The sequence below is a fragment of the Liolophura sinensis genome, chromosome 9 (genome assembly GCF_032854445.1).
Source record: "Liolophura sinensis isolate JHLJ2023 chromosome 9, CUHK_Ljap_v2, whole genome shotgun sequence".
Lineage (NCBI taxonomy): Eukaryota > Metazoa > Mollusca > Polyplacophora > Chitonida > Chitonidae > Liolophura > Liolophura sinensis.
The window spans coordinates 31,379,250-31,395,909 of NC_088303.1; the positions used below are offsets into that span (position 1 = coordinate 31,379,250).

Consider the following 16,660-nt stretch of genomic DNA (forward strand, 5'->3'; position numbering starts at 1 on the left):
ATATCAAAGACATTAAAAATGGTACTTGTTGTTGCCCCGCTTGGCACTCAGCACTGAGAGGTTAGAGCATGGAAACAGGACTAGTTGGCTCGGTGTCAGTATAATGTGAATGTGGAGGGTGTCAGGTCTGGTGTCAGCATGATACTTCAGTGGTGGCAGCACTTTGGTGGCATGGACCATGGACTCTCTCTGCCACAAGAAGACACAGTGTTTGTTCACACAGCAAATGACTCATCAAAAATCATATGACTGCAAAACTGTTAAGTACAATGTCAACCCCAATAATTCATTCATTCCTTTATATGAACATTTAGTACTGTTGTTCTTGTCCCAGTATGAACCTTTACTTACCTCTGTATGAACCTTGAATTTCCCCTTGATTAATCTTCGCTTTGCCTTGTATGAACCTTTATTTAACTCTCTATCAACTTTCAATCACCAAACAATCACCAAACGAGAGGGTGGGGAGTGGGTCCTGCATTTATTCGATTTCACAACAAAATTTGTGAATAAAAATTTCTGGCTCCCTGTAAAAATGTAAGTGAAAGTAATATTTTTGTAACACACGACATAGCATTTTAAAAGGGCTTTAACCTGCAAACTGTGACACACAAAGTTGTAAATCTTTTGAAAGGTGACATTGAATTTTGATTCCGTCAAGGTTTTGTGTCAACTCTTATTTCAGTCTAGTACAACAGCCATCCATACCACCCACCCCCCACCCCACCGACCGCCATCCCCCCAGTCGAAATGATATGATGTCCGGCACTGCCGCCACAAAATACCGGTACTGATGAGCAAATCCAGCAGGGGCTTCAAGTCTGTAACCACAGCAATTAACTAGGTTACTTTTACAACACTCCGTCTAGGCCAAACTCCGTTATTTCCTCTGACTGTAAACTCTGACTGTGGTCATATATTGAAGTGAAATGTTGGTACAGGGGATAAAATAAAATCACGCCAGCATGGTGTAATGATCCAGGAACTTCTGACCAATGCGGTCGTTGTGAGCTCCTGCCGGCTTCCTCTTCAGCCATACGTGGGAAGGCCTGCCAACAACCTGTGGATGGTCATGTGTTTTTCCCGGTTTCCTCCCACCATAATGATGGCTGCTGTCATGCAAGTAAAATATTTTTGAGTACTTTGTAAAATTTGTAGATACCCCCACTCTCACTGCTTGGGGCCTTGGTAACAATGAGCAATCTACAACATTTTGAAGACATGCACTTACGACCCCCCAAACCAATGTGGTTTTATATCCATAGGTGATAGAACCAGAGGTAGGGGCCTTAGCCCTTGGTGAATTAATGTTTTGTTGATGTGTCGTAGCAGATCAATACAGTCCAATTGTTATCGTAATGAAGAGACCTACATATAAACCCATTTTATCCCAACAGCACTGGGAATCAAAATTGCCTATTAAGGTTGATAAATGTATTTTGCTACAAATTAAATAAAGATTAATAGAAACATTACGTGTCATTATAAACATAAGCGTACACTTTTGGTTCAGGTTGGCTTGTTTTTGGTAATAATAGACAAGGGGAGATAACGCTCAACGTCTTACAATTTCAACCAATCGGAACTGGCCGATGTGTGCAGTGCGGGGTACTATTGTCGGTGTTGTTGTCACATGCTCCAACACGGAAGATACACCGTGCAGTATACGACCTACAACAAGTCTCTTAATTAGAGATGATTCTTTAAATTGCGACAACGTATACACTCTCCAGAACTGAATCATTAACAATTTGTTCCTTTGAAAGCAGCATTCATCTGAAATGGCGCTGGGAGTTACGAGGAGTTTGTTGGCGGATGGAGCAATGTTGAGAAGGATGATGTGGATTTTGATGGCACTGGTGACTTTTTGTATGTCTCTCACATCAGCTGACACTGAGCCACAGTGTGCATTCCCAAATCATAAAACGCCGCCTAATCTCAGTAATATTAAACCATTAATGGGCCAGAGGTAGGTGTGATTTTGAATGTCTTTAAATTTAAAGTTTCTGGTGAGCTGCATTGGCGGTTGTTGATAAAGAGAAGAAATGGAAGACGCTTCTGCGCTGTGTTATATACTCAAGTCGCATGATGTGGCTCATCAGCAGACCTAATGATGCACTGACGTGCCCAGCATTACGGAACCACACTGATCAACGACGTTCAACCATAGGGCCAAAAACATCCTTGCTTATCAACTGTAGAACATTTGGTATTTAGTTTTAAACGATGTTATTTTGTTTTTCCTTCTGTAAAGGAGCTTCCCATAAATACTTCTTTGGGATGATCGGTAGTTGCCACTTCTATACTGTGTGACATTGGGATTCTGGCTGGAAATCTCATGCACTATTCTGAATATGTTAAGACATTTTCGTTTCATGCCACGGGAAATTGATTATTATGTGAGATTTCAAACATAGCGGAGTGGCACAGAAGTAAAAAAGCACAGATCCTTTATTCGGTCTATCTAGATGGGCTGTAGTGAAGTTGTGCCTCCTGTCGGCAGTGGAGGGACTAGAATTTACTCTACCTGTTGACCGGGACATAAATATTGATTTTCTGTTGATCAGTAAACAAATCTTCCAGATTAGAGTAAAAATTAGGATAATACGATGCCAAATAGGGTCTAATCTAAAGATTATTGTGATATACCCAGGAAAGAGTGACCTACCTGGTAGGGTGGCACATTGCTGGGCATGGTCTCACCTTCATGTGTGAAGGTGTATGCATACTCTGTTTGCAAATAGACCTTGCATGTCTCTGGTACTTTTGCTAATATTAATCACTGCTGACTTAATTCAAATCAAATGTTCACACATTTTCAGTCAAAGTCGATTTGGTCATACTTACCCCCGTCAGGTATTGTTGACATGTGCATACCTGTATATTATCACAGGACTCATGCCTGTTCCATAAGATTACCTTGAACACGTTTGTACTTGCTGTGTAATAATGCTTCTAATGTGGGTTCTTTTCTGCATGATCCACATCTGTTTATCACTATACACTATTCGTGATGATGACAGTACGAAAAAAATTTTGTCTGCTCCCCACGACATATATCGCTTCTGGGCACTGCCATTGTGAGTCATTTCATTGGAGTGGCACTGAAAATGCCTAGTTATTCTGACAGGAAGTGGTCAGTAATGATTTTAACCCGGGCATGCATGTGGTTAATCAGTTACCCCTCCACTCGTCCAAGAAATAGAAAACTTTCAGCTCTGTAAACATGGGAGAGAAAGAATAAAATGAAATTTTGATGCCCTGCTATAATAAAATGGCCTTGAAAAGAGATGTTTGGACACTCTCTTTAATGTTTATGGCTAAACCTCCTGCAGGTATGCGATTTTCTTCCCATCACAGAAGTAACTGTAATCATATATCAGCTGAATAATTCTTGAGTTAAACAACAATCAAACCAAGAAAAAATAAGGATTCTGCTACACTCATAATACTACAGTGTACTTGAGCCCTCGGGCTGTCAGCAAAGTAAATGGTGGCAAAATATGATGGCTATAGTCTGCATTCCCGTGCAGCGGTACAATAAAAATATGGGCATTCGGACTGGGTTCGCATATGGATATCCCAGGCCTTTCAGTTTGACTTAGGTGAACGCCGTTTTCTCATGAACTCTCCTTCAACATCCAAGCATATGGCTGCTTTTTTGACTTCCCACACGTTGACAAGATTGAGCCCTTTTTCTTAATATGACCAAACTAATATTGAAAATGATGATATATGTAAACCTGAACATAGCTGTTAGGTTGTATGTTCTTTTGCTCAATGTATTGTATTTTTATGCGCAGGTTTAGGGTGGAGGATGAAAACAAGGAATATACTTATGATATAGGTATATGTACCACAGCTGTTGCCGACAAGGACTTCTCAGAAGCAGGCATATTGCAAACGGAAACCGCAACTCACAAAATTCATATCATCGGGAAGTTCAAGTCTTCAGAGGTCAGGATAGGAAGTAGGTTTAGTGGTCTTGTTTTTTGACATCTTCACCCTGCTGTGTTCTCAACTGACAATGTTTGGTGTAGTTTATTGGCAACATTATCGGGCGTAGTCCCAGTTGTCATCCCGGCATCTTGTTTTGCTCTTGCCCATTCAGACCTGGGTGGGTGGATGTGCCTAGGTGTTCATGTATTGCGTAATTACGTGAACAGGAATATAAAAACGAAATGAACCAAGATTACTTGATGATTGCTAAGCATTCCCAATGATTTCACCTTTTTAAAAATGTTCAACCCTTGAAAGTATACATGCATAAGTAAGGTTTATTAAAAGGTATAAAACATGCCTCAAAAACGAAATTTTTGTATTAAAGTTTTTTTTTTTGGCACATAACCCTTGAAAGTGTACATGCATAAGTAAGGGTTATTAAAAGGTCAAAAATATGCCTCAAAAACGAAATTTTTGTGTTAAAGTTTTTTTTTTGGCACATAACCCTTGAAAGTATACATGCATAAGTAAGGGTTATTAAAAGGTCAAAAATATGCCTCAAAAACGAAATTTTTGCATATAATTTTTTTTTTTTTTTGGCACAACTTTCTTAAAAGTTCCTTAAAACGATAATCTTCTTTTAGAGTTCAGTGTGTTGTATCCTTTAAGGGCACTAGTGGTAGCATGCAACCGAAGACATTCAGCCAGTCTGACGTGCGTGAGTGGAACTGCACGTGTTCAAATCTGGATTGTAGAACGACATCTACTTTGTAAATGTTATTCAGAAAATGAGGCTTAAATAATTTGTGTGTGTCACTGAAGATGTAAGTTTCATAAAACTGAGCAGATTATTTCTTAAGAGCCTAGCCACTCATTCTCTCGGCAGTTGAAAGTGCAGAATAATGATGGTAGATTAAGTTGTAAATGACTATGGTTGCCTGCAACCATAATGCTGACCACCGTTGTATAAGAGAAACATTCTTGAGTACGATGTAAAACACCAGTCAGATAAATAAACAAGTAAATATGAGTATGAACTGACTTTCTGTGTTCTGTGCGATGTATAGAGGATTAATTTTTGTGTTTGCAGCTGACTGGGCCATGCTTGAGTACAGACATGGAGATCAATACAAGCACCATTGTAAAAATGGTTCTGAGAGAGTAGCAGTGATAATGATTACATGTGATCCCAGGGTCCAAGCTGTAAGTGTGTTACCAGGGTTACACTGATTGGCTGATTTCTTTAATGTTATGTTGTGTTAAATGTGTTGATAACATAGCAATTTTGAGTACCCTGGATGACCCTAAGTTTCATCCATTACTGACTTTCCCATTTTTCCTGGTTCTATCGATTTTAGAAAGATGTTTTGAGGTTTTCTTGGACCATGAGGAGATATTCTACTGGAAAATTTCAAGTTTCAGCGCCTAAATAATATTTTGTGACATTTCTGTGCCTGTAAAATTGCACTTTTTTGTGTGAAATGGTACGCCATTTAGGGTAATTGCAGACCAGTGACGTTTTACAAATTGCAATTAACATCACAGCATTTTTTTTTTTTCTGTACCGAATTGTGCTTAATCCATGGTGCTAGGGGGCATGTCACTTAATACCGTTGAAGCATTTACAGAAACATTTAAAAGAAAAACCTGAGGTGAAATGACAAGAAGCCTGATTTCTCTTTGTTACTGCTCTGGTTTTACTATGCTGTATGTCTTCTCCTACATGTATGTCACGCTGTCGTTGCTACTCTAGTTTTATATAAGTGATTATTTTTCACTGTCATATAAGTGAATTATTCTTGAGTATGGTGTAAAACACCAGTCAAATAAATAAATATATAAATCTAAAGCAAGTAAAAGACAAATATAAAAAACTGTTTTTGTTTGGCAGAGATATGCATTAATTCTTTTCTACTGGCATTTTTATGCGTAATTACTGATGTGTTTACAGATAAGTGATGTGAAGCCAGTACTGTTAGCAGAGGAAAACAGCAAGAACGCTGAGTGTTACTATCTGTTTGAGATGAGTCACTCTTGTGTTTGTACAGATATTGCTAAGCCTCTAATGTCCTTTAGCCTCAGTATTGGATCCATCGTTGTCATTGTGTAAGTACAATTCCATGTCCTGCTGGCATCGTTTTGGGTCATGCACGGAAGGTCTGCCAGCAACTTGTGCATTGTCATGGGTTTCCCCCAGCATGCCCAGGTTTTCCCCGGTTTCCTTCGCCCAAAATGCTGGCCATCATCATATAAGTAAAGGACAGTGTAAAACATCAAGGAAATAAATCAATGTGTAAGTAGTGTCATACATAGGCAGCAACAGTACAACACTACCTTGTGAGCAGTTGCAACACTGCCTCGTGAGCAGTTACAACACTGCCTACATGTAGTTATCAGTTACAACACTGCCTAATTATCAGCTACAACACTGCCTGGTGACCAGTTACAACACTGCCTTGTGAGCAGTTGCATCACTGTCTAGTAACCAGTTACAACACTGCCTAGTTACCAGTAACAACACTGCCTAGTGACCAGTTACAACACTGCCTACATGTAGTTATCAGTTACAACACTGCCTAGTGACCAGTTACAACACTGCCTACATGTAGTTATCAGTTACAACACTGCCTAATTATCAGCTACAACACTGCCTGGTGACCAGTTACAACACTGCCTAGTAACCAGTTACAACACTGCCTAGTTACCAGTAACAACACTGCCTAGTGACCAGTTATAACACTGCCTACATGTAGTTATCAGTTACAACACTGCCTAGTGACCAGTTACAACACTGCCTACATGTAGTTATCAGTTACAACACTGCCTAGTGACCAGTTACAACACTGCCTACATGTAGTTATCAGTTACAACACTGCCTAGTGACCAGTTACAACACTGCCTACGTGTAGTTATCAGTTACAACACTGCCTGGTGACCATTTACAAAACTGCCTCGTGAGCAGTTACAACACTGGCTAGTGACAAGTTACAACACTGCCAAGTGACCGGTTACAACATTGCCTAGTGACTAGCTATATCACTCCCAAGTGACCAGTTACAACACTGCCTAGTTACCAGTAACAACACTGCCAAGTGACCAGTTACAACACTGCCTACATGTAGTTATCAGTTACAACACTCCCTCTTGAGCAGTTACAACACTGCCTACATGTAGTTATCAGTTACAACACTGTCTAATTATCAGCTACAACACTGCCTGGTGACCAGTTACAACACTGCCTTGTGAGCAGTTGCATCACTGTCTAGTAACCAGTTACAACACTGCCTAGTTACCAGTAACAGTACTGCCTAGTGACCAGTTACAACACTGCCTACATGTAGTTATCAGTTACAACACTGCCTGGTGACCAGTTACAACACTGCCTTGTGAGCAGTTGCAACACTGCATAGTAACCAGTTACAACACTGCCTAGTTACCAGTAACAACACTGCCTAGTGACCAGTTACAACACTGCCTACATGTAGTTATCAGTTACAACACTGCCTAGTGACCAGTTACAACACTGCCAAGTGACCAGTTACAACATTGCCTAGTGACTAGCTATATCACTGCCAAGTGACCAGTTATAACATTGCCTAGTGAGCAGCTACATCACTGCCAAGTGACCAGTTACAACACTGCCAAGTGACCGGTTACAACTAAGCCTGGTGACCAGTTACAACATTGCCAAGTAACCAGTTACAACACTGCCTAGTCAGCAGTTACAACATTGCCAAGTGATCAGTTACAACACTGCCAAGTGACCAGTTACAGCACTACCAAGTGACCAGTTACAACACTGCCAAGTGACCAGTTACAACACTGCCAAATCACCGGTTACAGCACTGCCAAGTGACCAGTTACAACACTGCCAAGTAACCGGTTACAGCACTGCCAAGTGACCAGTTACAACACTGCCATGCGACCAGTTAAAGCACTGCCAAGTGACTGGTTGAAGCACTGCCAAGTGACCAGTTACAACACTGCCAAGTGACCGGTTACAGCACTGCCAAGTGACCGGTTACAGCACTGCCAAGTGAGCAAACACTGCCAAGTGACCAGTTACAACACTGCCAAGTGACCAGTTACTACACTGCCAAGTGACCGGTTACAGCACTGCCAAGTGAGCCATTACAACACTGCCAAGTGACCAGGTACAACACTGCCAAGTGACCAGTTACAGCACTGCCAAGTGATCAGTTACAACACTGCCAAGTGACCGGTTACAACACTGCCAAGTGAGCAGTTACAACACTGCCAAACAGAACCCGGAATGCTTACAGGATTATTGTTTGACATAGCTCAGCTCTGTACTTTAAAGAAATGGGTATGAATTTAATAGATGTTGTAATCTCACTCCTGAGGTCCTCCTGGGGTCCTTCTGGGGTCCTTCTGGGTGTGATAATCCATATGAAACTCATGCAAAATTAAAGACTGGTGAAGTATTTTCATCAAAACAAGAAAAAACAACCACTATTATCCCGTTATTTTCTGACCCAGAATGGTCACTACCATTAGTTGGGAATATTTATTTACTGGTAAGTTTTATTATGTTTAGAGAATGGATTAGTACAAAATATATATATATTGTCAAATGTTGCAAAATCTAATCTAATATCTAATCTAATAATGAAGAATGAGATGTAAATTTCGTCAAGAGTTCATAGAAGAATCACATTTGTGTATGTGATATGGAGGATTGTCCCCTGATTCTAGTGATACTTTGATAAATATGTATGTTTACCCACATTTTTTATAGTTGCATGTAAAGGTAATTCAGACCTATATTGAACATAAACACAAAAATCACTAGCAAATGTCATGAACATTTGTGTGTTCATTAATGAAGTCAAGGGATCCTTGACAAAGATTCCGGCCAAAAGGGTCGAAAGCTTGGGCTTATATTTCCGTAGTGACTTAGTTGTTATCATTGAGCCCAGGTAAAACTGAGTCTAAAATAGTATATAATTTGTGTGCTTATTCCATGTTTTCAGCTTTATGACTCTCTGCGGAGTATATTTACTGGGAGGTGTGCTCTATAACCGGTTTGTGCTCGGGGCAAAAGGCATGGAACAAATCCCAAATTACAGCTTCTGGCTCGATTTTGGTAACCTCCAAGCGGTATGTATTAATTACATGTAGTATTACTGTCTATTATTCCATGGAGTGGGGAGACCTGGGATCAAACCCAGGTCAGGTCATACCAAAGACTGTGAAAATGGTACCTATTGCTGCCTCATTTGGCACCAACGGTGAGAGGTTAGAACATGGACAAGCTGGCCCGGTGTCAGTATAATGTGACTGTTTGGGGTGTCACGTCTGGTGTCTTCAGTATGCTACTTCATTGGCGGCAGCACTTTGGTGGGATTGACTTGAAATTTAGCACACGTAACAAGCGTTTATGCAATGTTTATGCAAGTTAGGGTTTAGCTGATACAGTGGAAGTGATAACACGTGATTTTTTTTATTTCTTTTTAATTTCAGTATTCTAAATATGCTATCTGACATAGTTTGACATCCTGATCACGAATCCGGTCTTATTTTTTCCTGCGATGTATCTTTTCCCACATTTTTGCAGGTCACATGACAGAAAAACTGTTATAGCTGTAAAGCTGAAAATCGCTGTGTATAAATTGCTATACATGTGCTGTATGTAAGGAGAATATTGTTGAATTACATTTTTGCCATGTTTCAGGATGGTTGTAATTTGGTGTGCAGGACGCGCTCAGTATCACGTTCGTACAAGGGCATCGGCGATGACCAGTTAGCTGAGACAGAGGATGACAGAGATGATCATTTGTTGCCCATGTGATAGGAAGATTTCTTTCCTCTCAAAAAGCAAAAAAAAAAAATCAACAATAAGAAAAAATGAAAGAACTAAAAGCAAAAAGAAGTTAGATTGTGTTTGGAGTTGTGACAATAGAGAGTCTGTGAAAGCCGTGTGAAGAGTGCCGAGTGATTTAATTGCTTTACGACCACTGGACAAATCTTTTGGTGCTTAAAGGTCGATCTCCTGGTTTCTCTCTGTAGTTATTTATCATCTGCGTGAGTTGTTGAAAATTATGAAAAGCAAACAAAAGTTTCTGCTTCAATTTTTCTTTCCAATTTCCAAATTTACATCAAATCCTGGTATGTGTTTCCCATGGTTTTGTTTTGGTTTAAGGTATGCCTTCAAAAGCACATCTGGAAATGTGAGGATGTAAATATGCAGAATTTCTGCTTCCTTCAAAACTGAAGACAAAAGATATTTATATGTAAATGTTAAGACTTGTTGCTTTAGGGCAAATGCATAATTAGTGATTATGGTGTAGCTGTTTCTGTGTTTTTTTAAATAGATTTATTTGGGTGTTAACAAAAATATGTAAGAGGGTGTCCAAACAGCCCTTTTTGATACCATTTTGTTTGAGCAGGGCGTCCAGATGTCATGTATGCCTTCCTTTCACAAGATAAAAGTACACAAGAAAACAATTTTCCTAAAGGCCTCAGTGATTAGCACACAAATTAAGTAGCTTACAGTAGTGACATCAACATTGATAGCTGTCAATACAACTTTGTTACAGGGAAAGCCTGAATTAGGGGTGCCGTTAAAGCTAGCACAGCGTTCCCATTATGTTCATCAATGACATTTCTGAATATGCTCTACCTTTGACGGGATATATGCATAAAAAAGAGTGGTTATAAAGAAAAGATAAAGAATGCCTCATAAATGAAGTATTTTTTTTTTTGTTGTTATTTTTTGGGCATGTCTTTCTTCATTTTGTTTAAAACCATACTCTTTGTTTTATATTACCTTTGCATTTATGTATTAGGTGACGTGCATGTATGTATTTAGCGATTTGTATGTATTACATGACTTGCATGTATTAAATGATGTATGTATTACATGACTGGCATGTATTGTATGACTTGCATAGATTAATTGATGTATGTATTACATGACTTGTATGTATTACATGACTTGCATGTATTACATGTAAGTGACTTGGGAAGAAGATGGGTGTAATTATCAGGGTTTGATGAATTCAGTCATATTTGTCCTTAAGGAAGAAAATTGTGGGATCATTCATGCTTTCATGCTTGTTTCATTTAGCGTTTTGAAAAAAAAAAAAAAAAGAACATGCAAATTTTTTGTAACCATATTCATGCAGTTTTGTAGGTTTTTAAGTTGTCTTGGACACTGTCAGGTGGTAGATCTATAAACACTGGTTATATGGCACCTTGACATTGTGAAGGTACTGTGAGGAGACAAGTAGACTGACCTCAGCATGCAGAGGACATAAAGCCTATAGGGGGTTTGGGCACCGGCATTGCCTTCATCAATTGGTGGGCAAAGTTCAGATTTATGATTCACAACAGTGTCCTTTATGGAGCATACATGGTTCAAATTACATTCATATTTGGTAGTTTATGTTACATGGAAGATTTTGGCTTTTTTGTTGTTTTTTTTTTTTTATTTAATATTTGGGTAACTACATATACTAATTAAAGAAATATATGTACATTTCATTTTGTATTCATTTTAAAAGCACATGGTTTACTGGTATATGCCTATGTACTGGTAGAGTGCATGTTTCATAACAGTGATTAAATGATTCTGGAGTGGTTATCGCTGTTGTTTAAAGAAGTTTAACGCTGTAATTTGTAGAAACTCTTGCATGATTTTTGAGCTTTTGTGTTCTGATCATAGAGTGATGTCCCTTGTGGCTCACACTGACCTCTTCATGACCTGTTAATAAGTGTAATAATGCGTCTTGACTAACAATAAACATCTTAGATTGTTTGCTGAAAGTATTGGAGGAATTTTGCTTAAATCTTTAGTTGGAGATAAATAATGCAGTTGACTTCTGACATATAAGGATGACTTGCTTGGTTGTTACATGTACATATATACGTATATTTACTGCTGTTAGCTAATGAGATTTTATTGCACGTGCCATTTCAGGCCATTGGTCCATTTTAGGGGAGATCAGTCATCTCGAGGCATAAAATGTTTACGAGACAAAATTCTTGACAGCATTTGCACATTCCAGCATCCGTTTTTTGTTTGTTATCCATATGAATGAAATGCTGGTCATATAGTCTATTAAGCTGAACGGATTTCAAGCCTGACATAATCTTGTTTATAATCATGCTAAAAAAAATCTGATTCATACTATACTTTCTATGATATGATCAGTCTTTTTATCATATAATGTTATATGGTTAACAAAACATAAGGAGAACATGCCAAGCCTGAAGAGAGTGTTGGTTCAGTCTTTATGACACGTAAGATGCTGGTTCAAACCCGGCCTTGGACAAGGAATTTGTAGAGTCCCTCGCACTCACTGCTTCTCGGGCCTTGCTGAAAGTAGGCATTTGATGACGACTGTGTGGCCGCTTGCACTTAATCTTATGATCATTGCATACCACTTGTCTTTTTGTCCTTGCGAAAAGTTGGTCAGTAACTTGCCAAAGGTCAGTAGTTTTTTGCCACACATAAAACTGACCACTATCACATAAATGAACAATTATTGAGTATGGCTTGGAGCAAGAGTTAAATAAATAAATATATTGTGAGGTGCTTGTTACATGAACCCAAGGTGTCTTAAAATATTTTATTTCTAGACAACACAATAACATTCTGTGCTTCTTCACCAGTGCTACTATAAATTGCTGATGGCAAAGTCAGTTTTATTAAGGTGACCAAGCTGGTTAATATCACAGTTTTGAGTAGAATTTTGAAGAACAGTTATAGAAAGCAAGAAATCTTTATCTGGATCTGCTTTAATTCTGCCGAAAAGCCAAAGCCATTGTTTAATACCTCTTCTGATACATGTAACAACCTACATGTCAGTCAGTTCAAGCGTCTTGACTTACTGATGTGTGTACCTCAGATAAGAAGGTAAATTGAGTTCTTGATGGCCATTCTGTCATATTGCATGTTGATTGGTTGAGGACTCAGATGTTACACATTGTAACAAAGTTGAATATATATATATATATATATATATATATATATATATATATATATATATATATATATTATATATATACACATATACACATGATTTATTATGTCCATATAGGTAAGTGTGTGAAATAAAATCATGTGATGTATGTATGTATTGTCTTGAACATACGGTTCTAGGAAATAATTCTATTTTAAAAGTGGAATCCATTGGACTTTTATGGCACATTTGTTGTCATGGAGACAAGACCTTGAAACGATAACTTTTACTTCCTCAACAGTAAAGACTTCAGTAATGTTTGTAAGAGTTTCCTTTCAGCTCCTCTCAGCGACCCTTATAAAAGCTTATGATCAGTGTGTTAAAATGGATCATTGTATTTATTGGTATATATGAAGATTACACTATGCCTTGTGTGTTGTGTTGTTATGGTTTCAGGCTTGGCCAAAATGTTTCTTTAAATGCTTGTGTGTATAATAAGGTGGGAAGATCTACATACCTGTTGATGGAATTTCTTGACAATATTTTTCCTGTGTCCACACTCTTTGATAAGCACAGAGGCCCATTAGTGTCACGGTGAAAACAAAAAATGGTGGTAAAAAAAGTCGATTTTTCAACTTTTTTTCTCGAAATTTTGACCTTTAGTTCATAATTTTGACTTTCTTATGTCATGCAGCTGGCATTGCGATTAGGAGCAAACTACGCACATTTACCTTGTGTATTACTGTATACAATGTCTCCGTGTTTCATCAATGTGTGACATCAAATAGTCGAAATTGTGACTTTTTTTACTAAAATATTTTTTTCCTCCGACACTAATGGGCTTCCAAAGATAAGCTCTTGCCATTCTCATTATTCTGTCTATGTATACGTACACCAGCCAACAGAATGTATCCTGAGAGACTAAACAGGTCATTACATGCCTGGCCTCTTGAGAAAAAGTTGCGCATATACAAGTAATCAGAACTAGATGTTGAGAATGGGGGATTCGTTGGCCATCCACAAAGAGAAGCAAATTTGTCAACTCATAAACCAGCATGCAGTGCCCTATATTTTACTTGACTAACAATGCATGCCAGCTTTGGATTATTCATCGTCATTTATTATGTTATTGAGATCTCTAGTATATTTGTTATTCATACAGGTAGATGAGGTGAAAGGTTTACATCCTTTTGTGTGGAGGGTCTGAAAATCCCATTATGACAGGCTTTCTCTGTAGATGTCTAATAATTCATGTGTCCGTGTATGTACATGGACTGTGCTTTTCTTACAAAATATTCTTTGGCATAAAAGGACAAGGTCAGGTACCGCCTATTATACTCTAAATGACCTGAAATTTCATCCATGACTAAGTTTTCAGTTTGCCAGATTCTGGGAGTTTTATTGATTTATAGATAAGTTTGTTTGGAAGGTAGAATGATATCCTAGTGGAAAAATGGAAAGTAATATCTCATGACACTTACATTGTATTTGCGTCCAAAAATGGTGTTTTGTGTGGTCGAATTTTTAGGTTATTTAGGGTAGTGGGTATGCTATAATATGGCTGGGTGGGGTGGGGTGTGGTGTGTGGTGGTTTCAGCCCGGTGTGCTATTGAGGCAGCACCATAAATTTGGTGGCATTGAACCACAATCAAAAAACACCTAAGACTACATAATTAGTTTGTGCAAATTGTTGCACAACAAGAACATCTGCCTTTATCAATAGCGATTCCAGCCAGAGTCAGAATTCTGATTTACATTTAATCATTCTCATTTAAAAAATGACATGAACTGTTTGAATTTGTATTTTTCTTGATTCCCTAAAAAAATGTATACACATATATTGTTATACACGTACTATTGATTTTACCATTTAAAGGGGTACAGAATCGGTTCTTATTGGCTGGTGTGAGAGATAGGTAAGTCCAGGATATGCCCTGCCTGAGCTGGATTTTTGGTGGTGTTCATTTATTTAAGCGTGAGCAAGGCTGCAAGATTTAACCCAGGAAACCCTATCTCAACAGTCAGCCAATCAGCATCGATTCTGTACAGTATCCCTTTAAATTATTTCTTTTCATGTATTGTACTAATTACCAGGTGTGGCACATGTATTTGTATTTGGAAACAGTTAAAATATTGATGTCTTTTGAGAAAAATTATATTTACATGTATTTCTGTTCTTCAGTGTTCATGATGAAAGGAGCAACGTCATATTTCAAGAATTCAGATGTCCAATGTTCTGTGGGCTGTTTAAATTTTAACAACTAAGTTAACAGAAATGTTAAGTTAAATTTTTGTGGGCATGTAGCCTCTACAGGCTGCTAGTATGGATGTCACAAATGGAGTTTCATTAATTATTTATATCATGACTTGTTCTTGTAGCTAGAAATCACTCCTACCTGTGCTATTTTCCAAAATGTGACTGGGGTATAATTTTAATGTTTGTTAATTGTTAATGAACACACCTTGGCATGTGATTGTGGGACATTTATTTATTATTATGATCTGTGAAACAAATTTTTGTTGGTTTCAATAAACTTTTCCTATTTTGCTGGTATCATGGTAGTAAACATCGGCTTTTTTTGGCTGGCTCCAAATTTCAAAAACACCTCCAATTGGTAGATATTAAGCACAAACATATAATTATACACATTGTGAGACTGGGCCTGCTTTGAACATAAAACTTCACACGATAGCAATTAAGTTTCTGTATAATTATATATATATATATATATGTATATAAAAAGAGAAAGATCCCCTGGTGAGGAGAATTTACATAGGAAAAAATTAATAAAACGCCTTCTCAACTTTCTACGTTTTGTTATATTCCAACTGCAGTTTCAAACTTCATGGTATTTTCAATGAATATGAATGTCCACAGAGGTCTTCATATATGATATGTGTTACCAGTAACTAAGGAATATGTTACGTACATGTCAAAACAGGCAGTGGTTTAGTTACATGGCATAATACATGGATAAATTGTGGCTGGGAACAAGGTCGTACATGTATAAAACTGTTAAGTGGCGAACATTAGAAAAATCAGTACCTAAGCGTGTCTATCCGCAGGGCGACTAGTGACGATGCGTCTTTATTAGCATAGAACGGATGGCCTGCGGATAATCTGTGACATAATATTTGTACATATACAATGTATAATATATACAATGAGAAATACAAATGATTTTGTTTGACAAAATTAATCAACATAAATTATGCAAGCATGTGGTACATCATCATATTATGAGATACAATGTTAGGGCCGATGACTACCATTGAGACATGGGTTGTATTTATTTATGAAGAAAGTTTATTTTACATCTAAGGTGGCTTCATTTCCATCTAATACTTCATAAAATGGAAAGACTTTAAACGAGGGAGTCAATGTATATATATATATATATATATATATGTATATATATATATATATTAGAGGCTCGAGTCTTTGTTCATCGTGCACTTCACTAGCTATAGCTATCAAGTCATTCTCCTACACACATATATATATATATATATATATATATATGGTACTAAATTCTGAACTAAAATTGAAACTTAATTGCCATCTTGAAGCACATTTTCAGTGGTCTTTCAAATGATGAATATATGCTCACTCAACATGACAGAGTAACTGTGCATAGATATAAATATAGTGTTCTTCCATTTTGATGGAGGACTGTATCAGGGTGACATGTAAGCGCTATCTACCTCCGAACTGGAGGGAATTTCCAGAAATCGCTGGTTCAAATCCCCAACCGGTATTAGGCCCCTGTCATAGTTGGGTGAACTGTTAA

At 37.9% G+C, this 16,660-nt stretch overlaps 1 protein-coding gene across 1 annotated transcript; it reads left to right on the top strand.

The window, feature by feature from the left end:
* The first annotated feature begins 1,645 nt into the window (after positions 1-1,645).
* Positions 1,646-12,826, top strand: LOC135474885 (cation-dependent mannose-6-phosphate receptor-like). Its single transcript, XM_064754543.1, has 6 exons — positions 1,646-1,969; positions 3,804-3,970; positions 5,033-5,145; positions 5,894-6,048; positions 8,937-9,063; positions 9,638-12,826. Exons 1-6 carry the CDS (start codon positions 1,782-1,784, stop codon positions 9,752-9,754), a joined length of 867 nt encoding a protein of 288 aa, XP_064610613.1. The 5' UTR covers positions 1,646-1,781; the 3' UTR covers positions 9,755-12,826.
* The last annotated feature ends 3,834 nt before the right edge of the window (positions 12,827-16,660 follow it).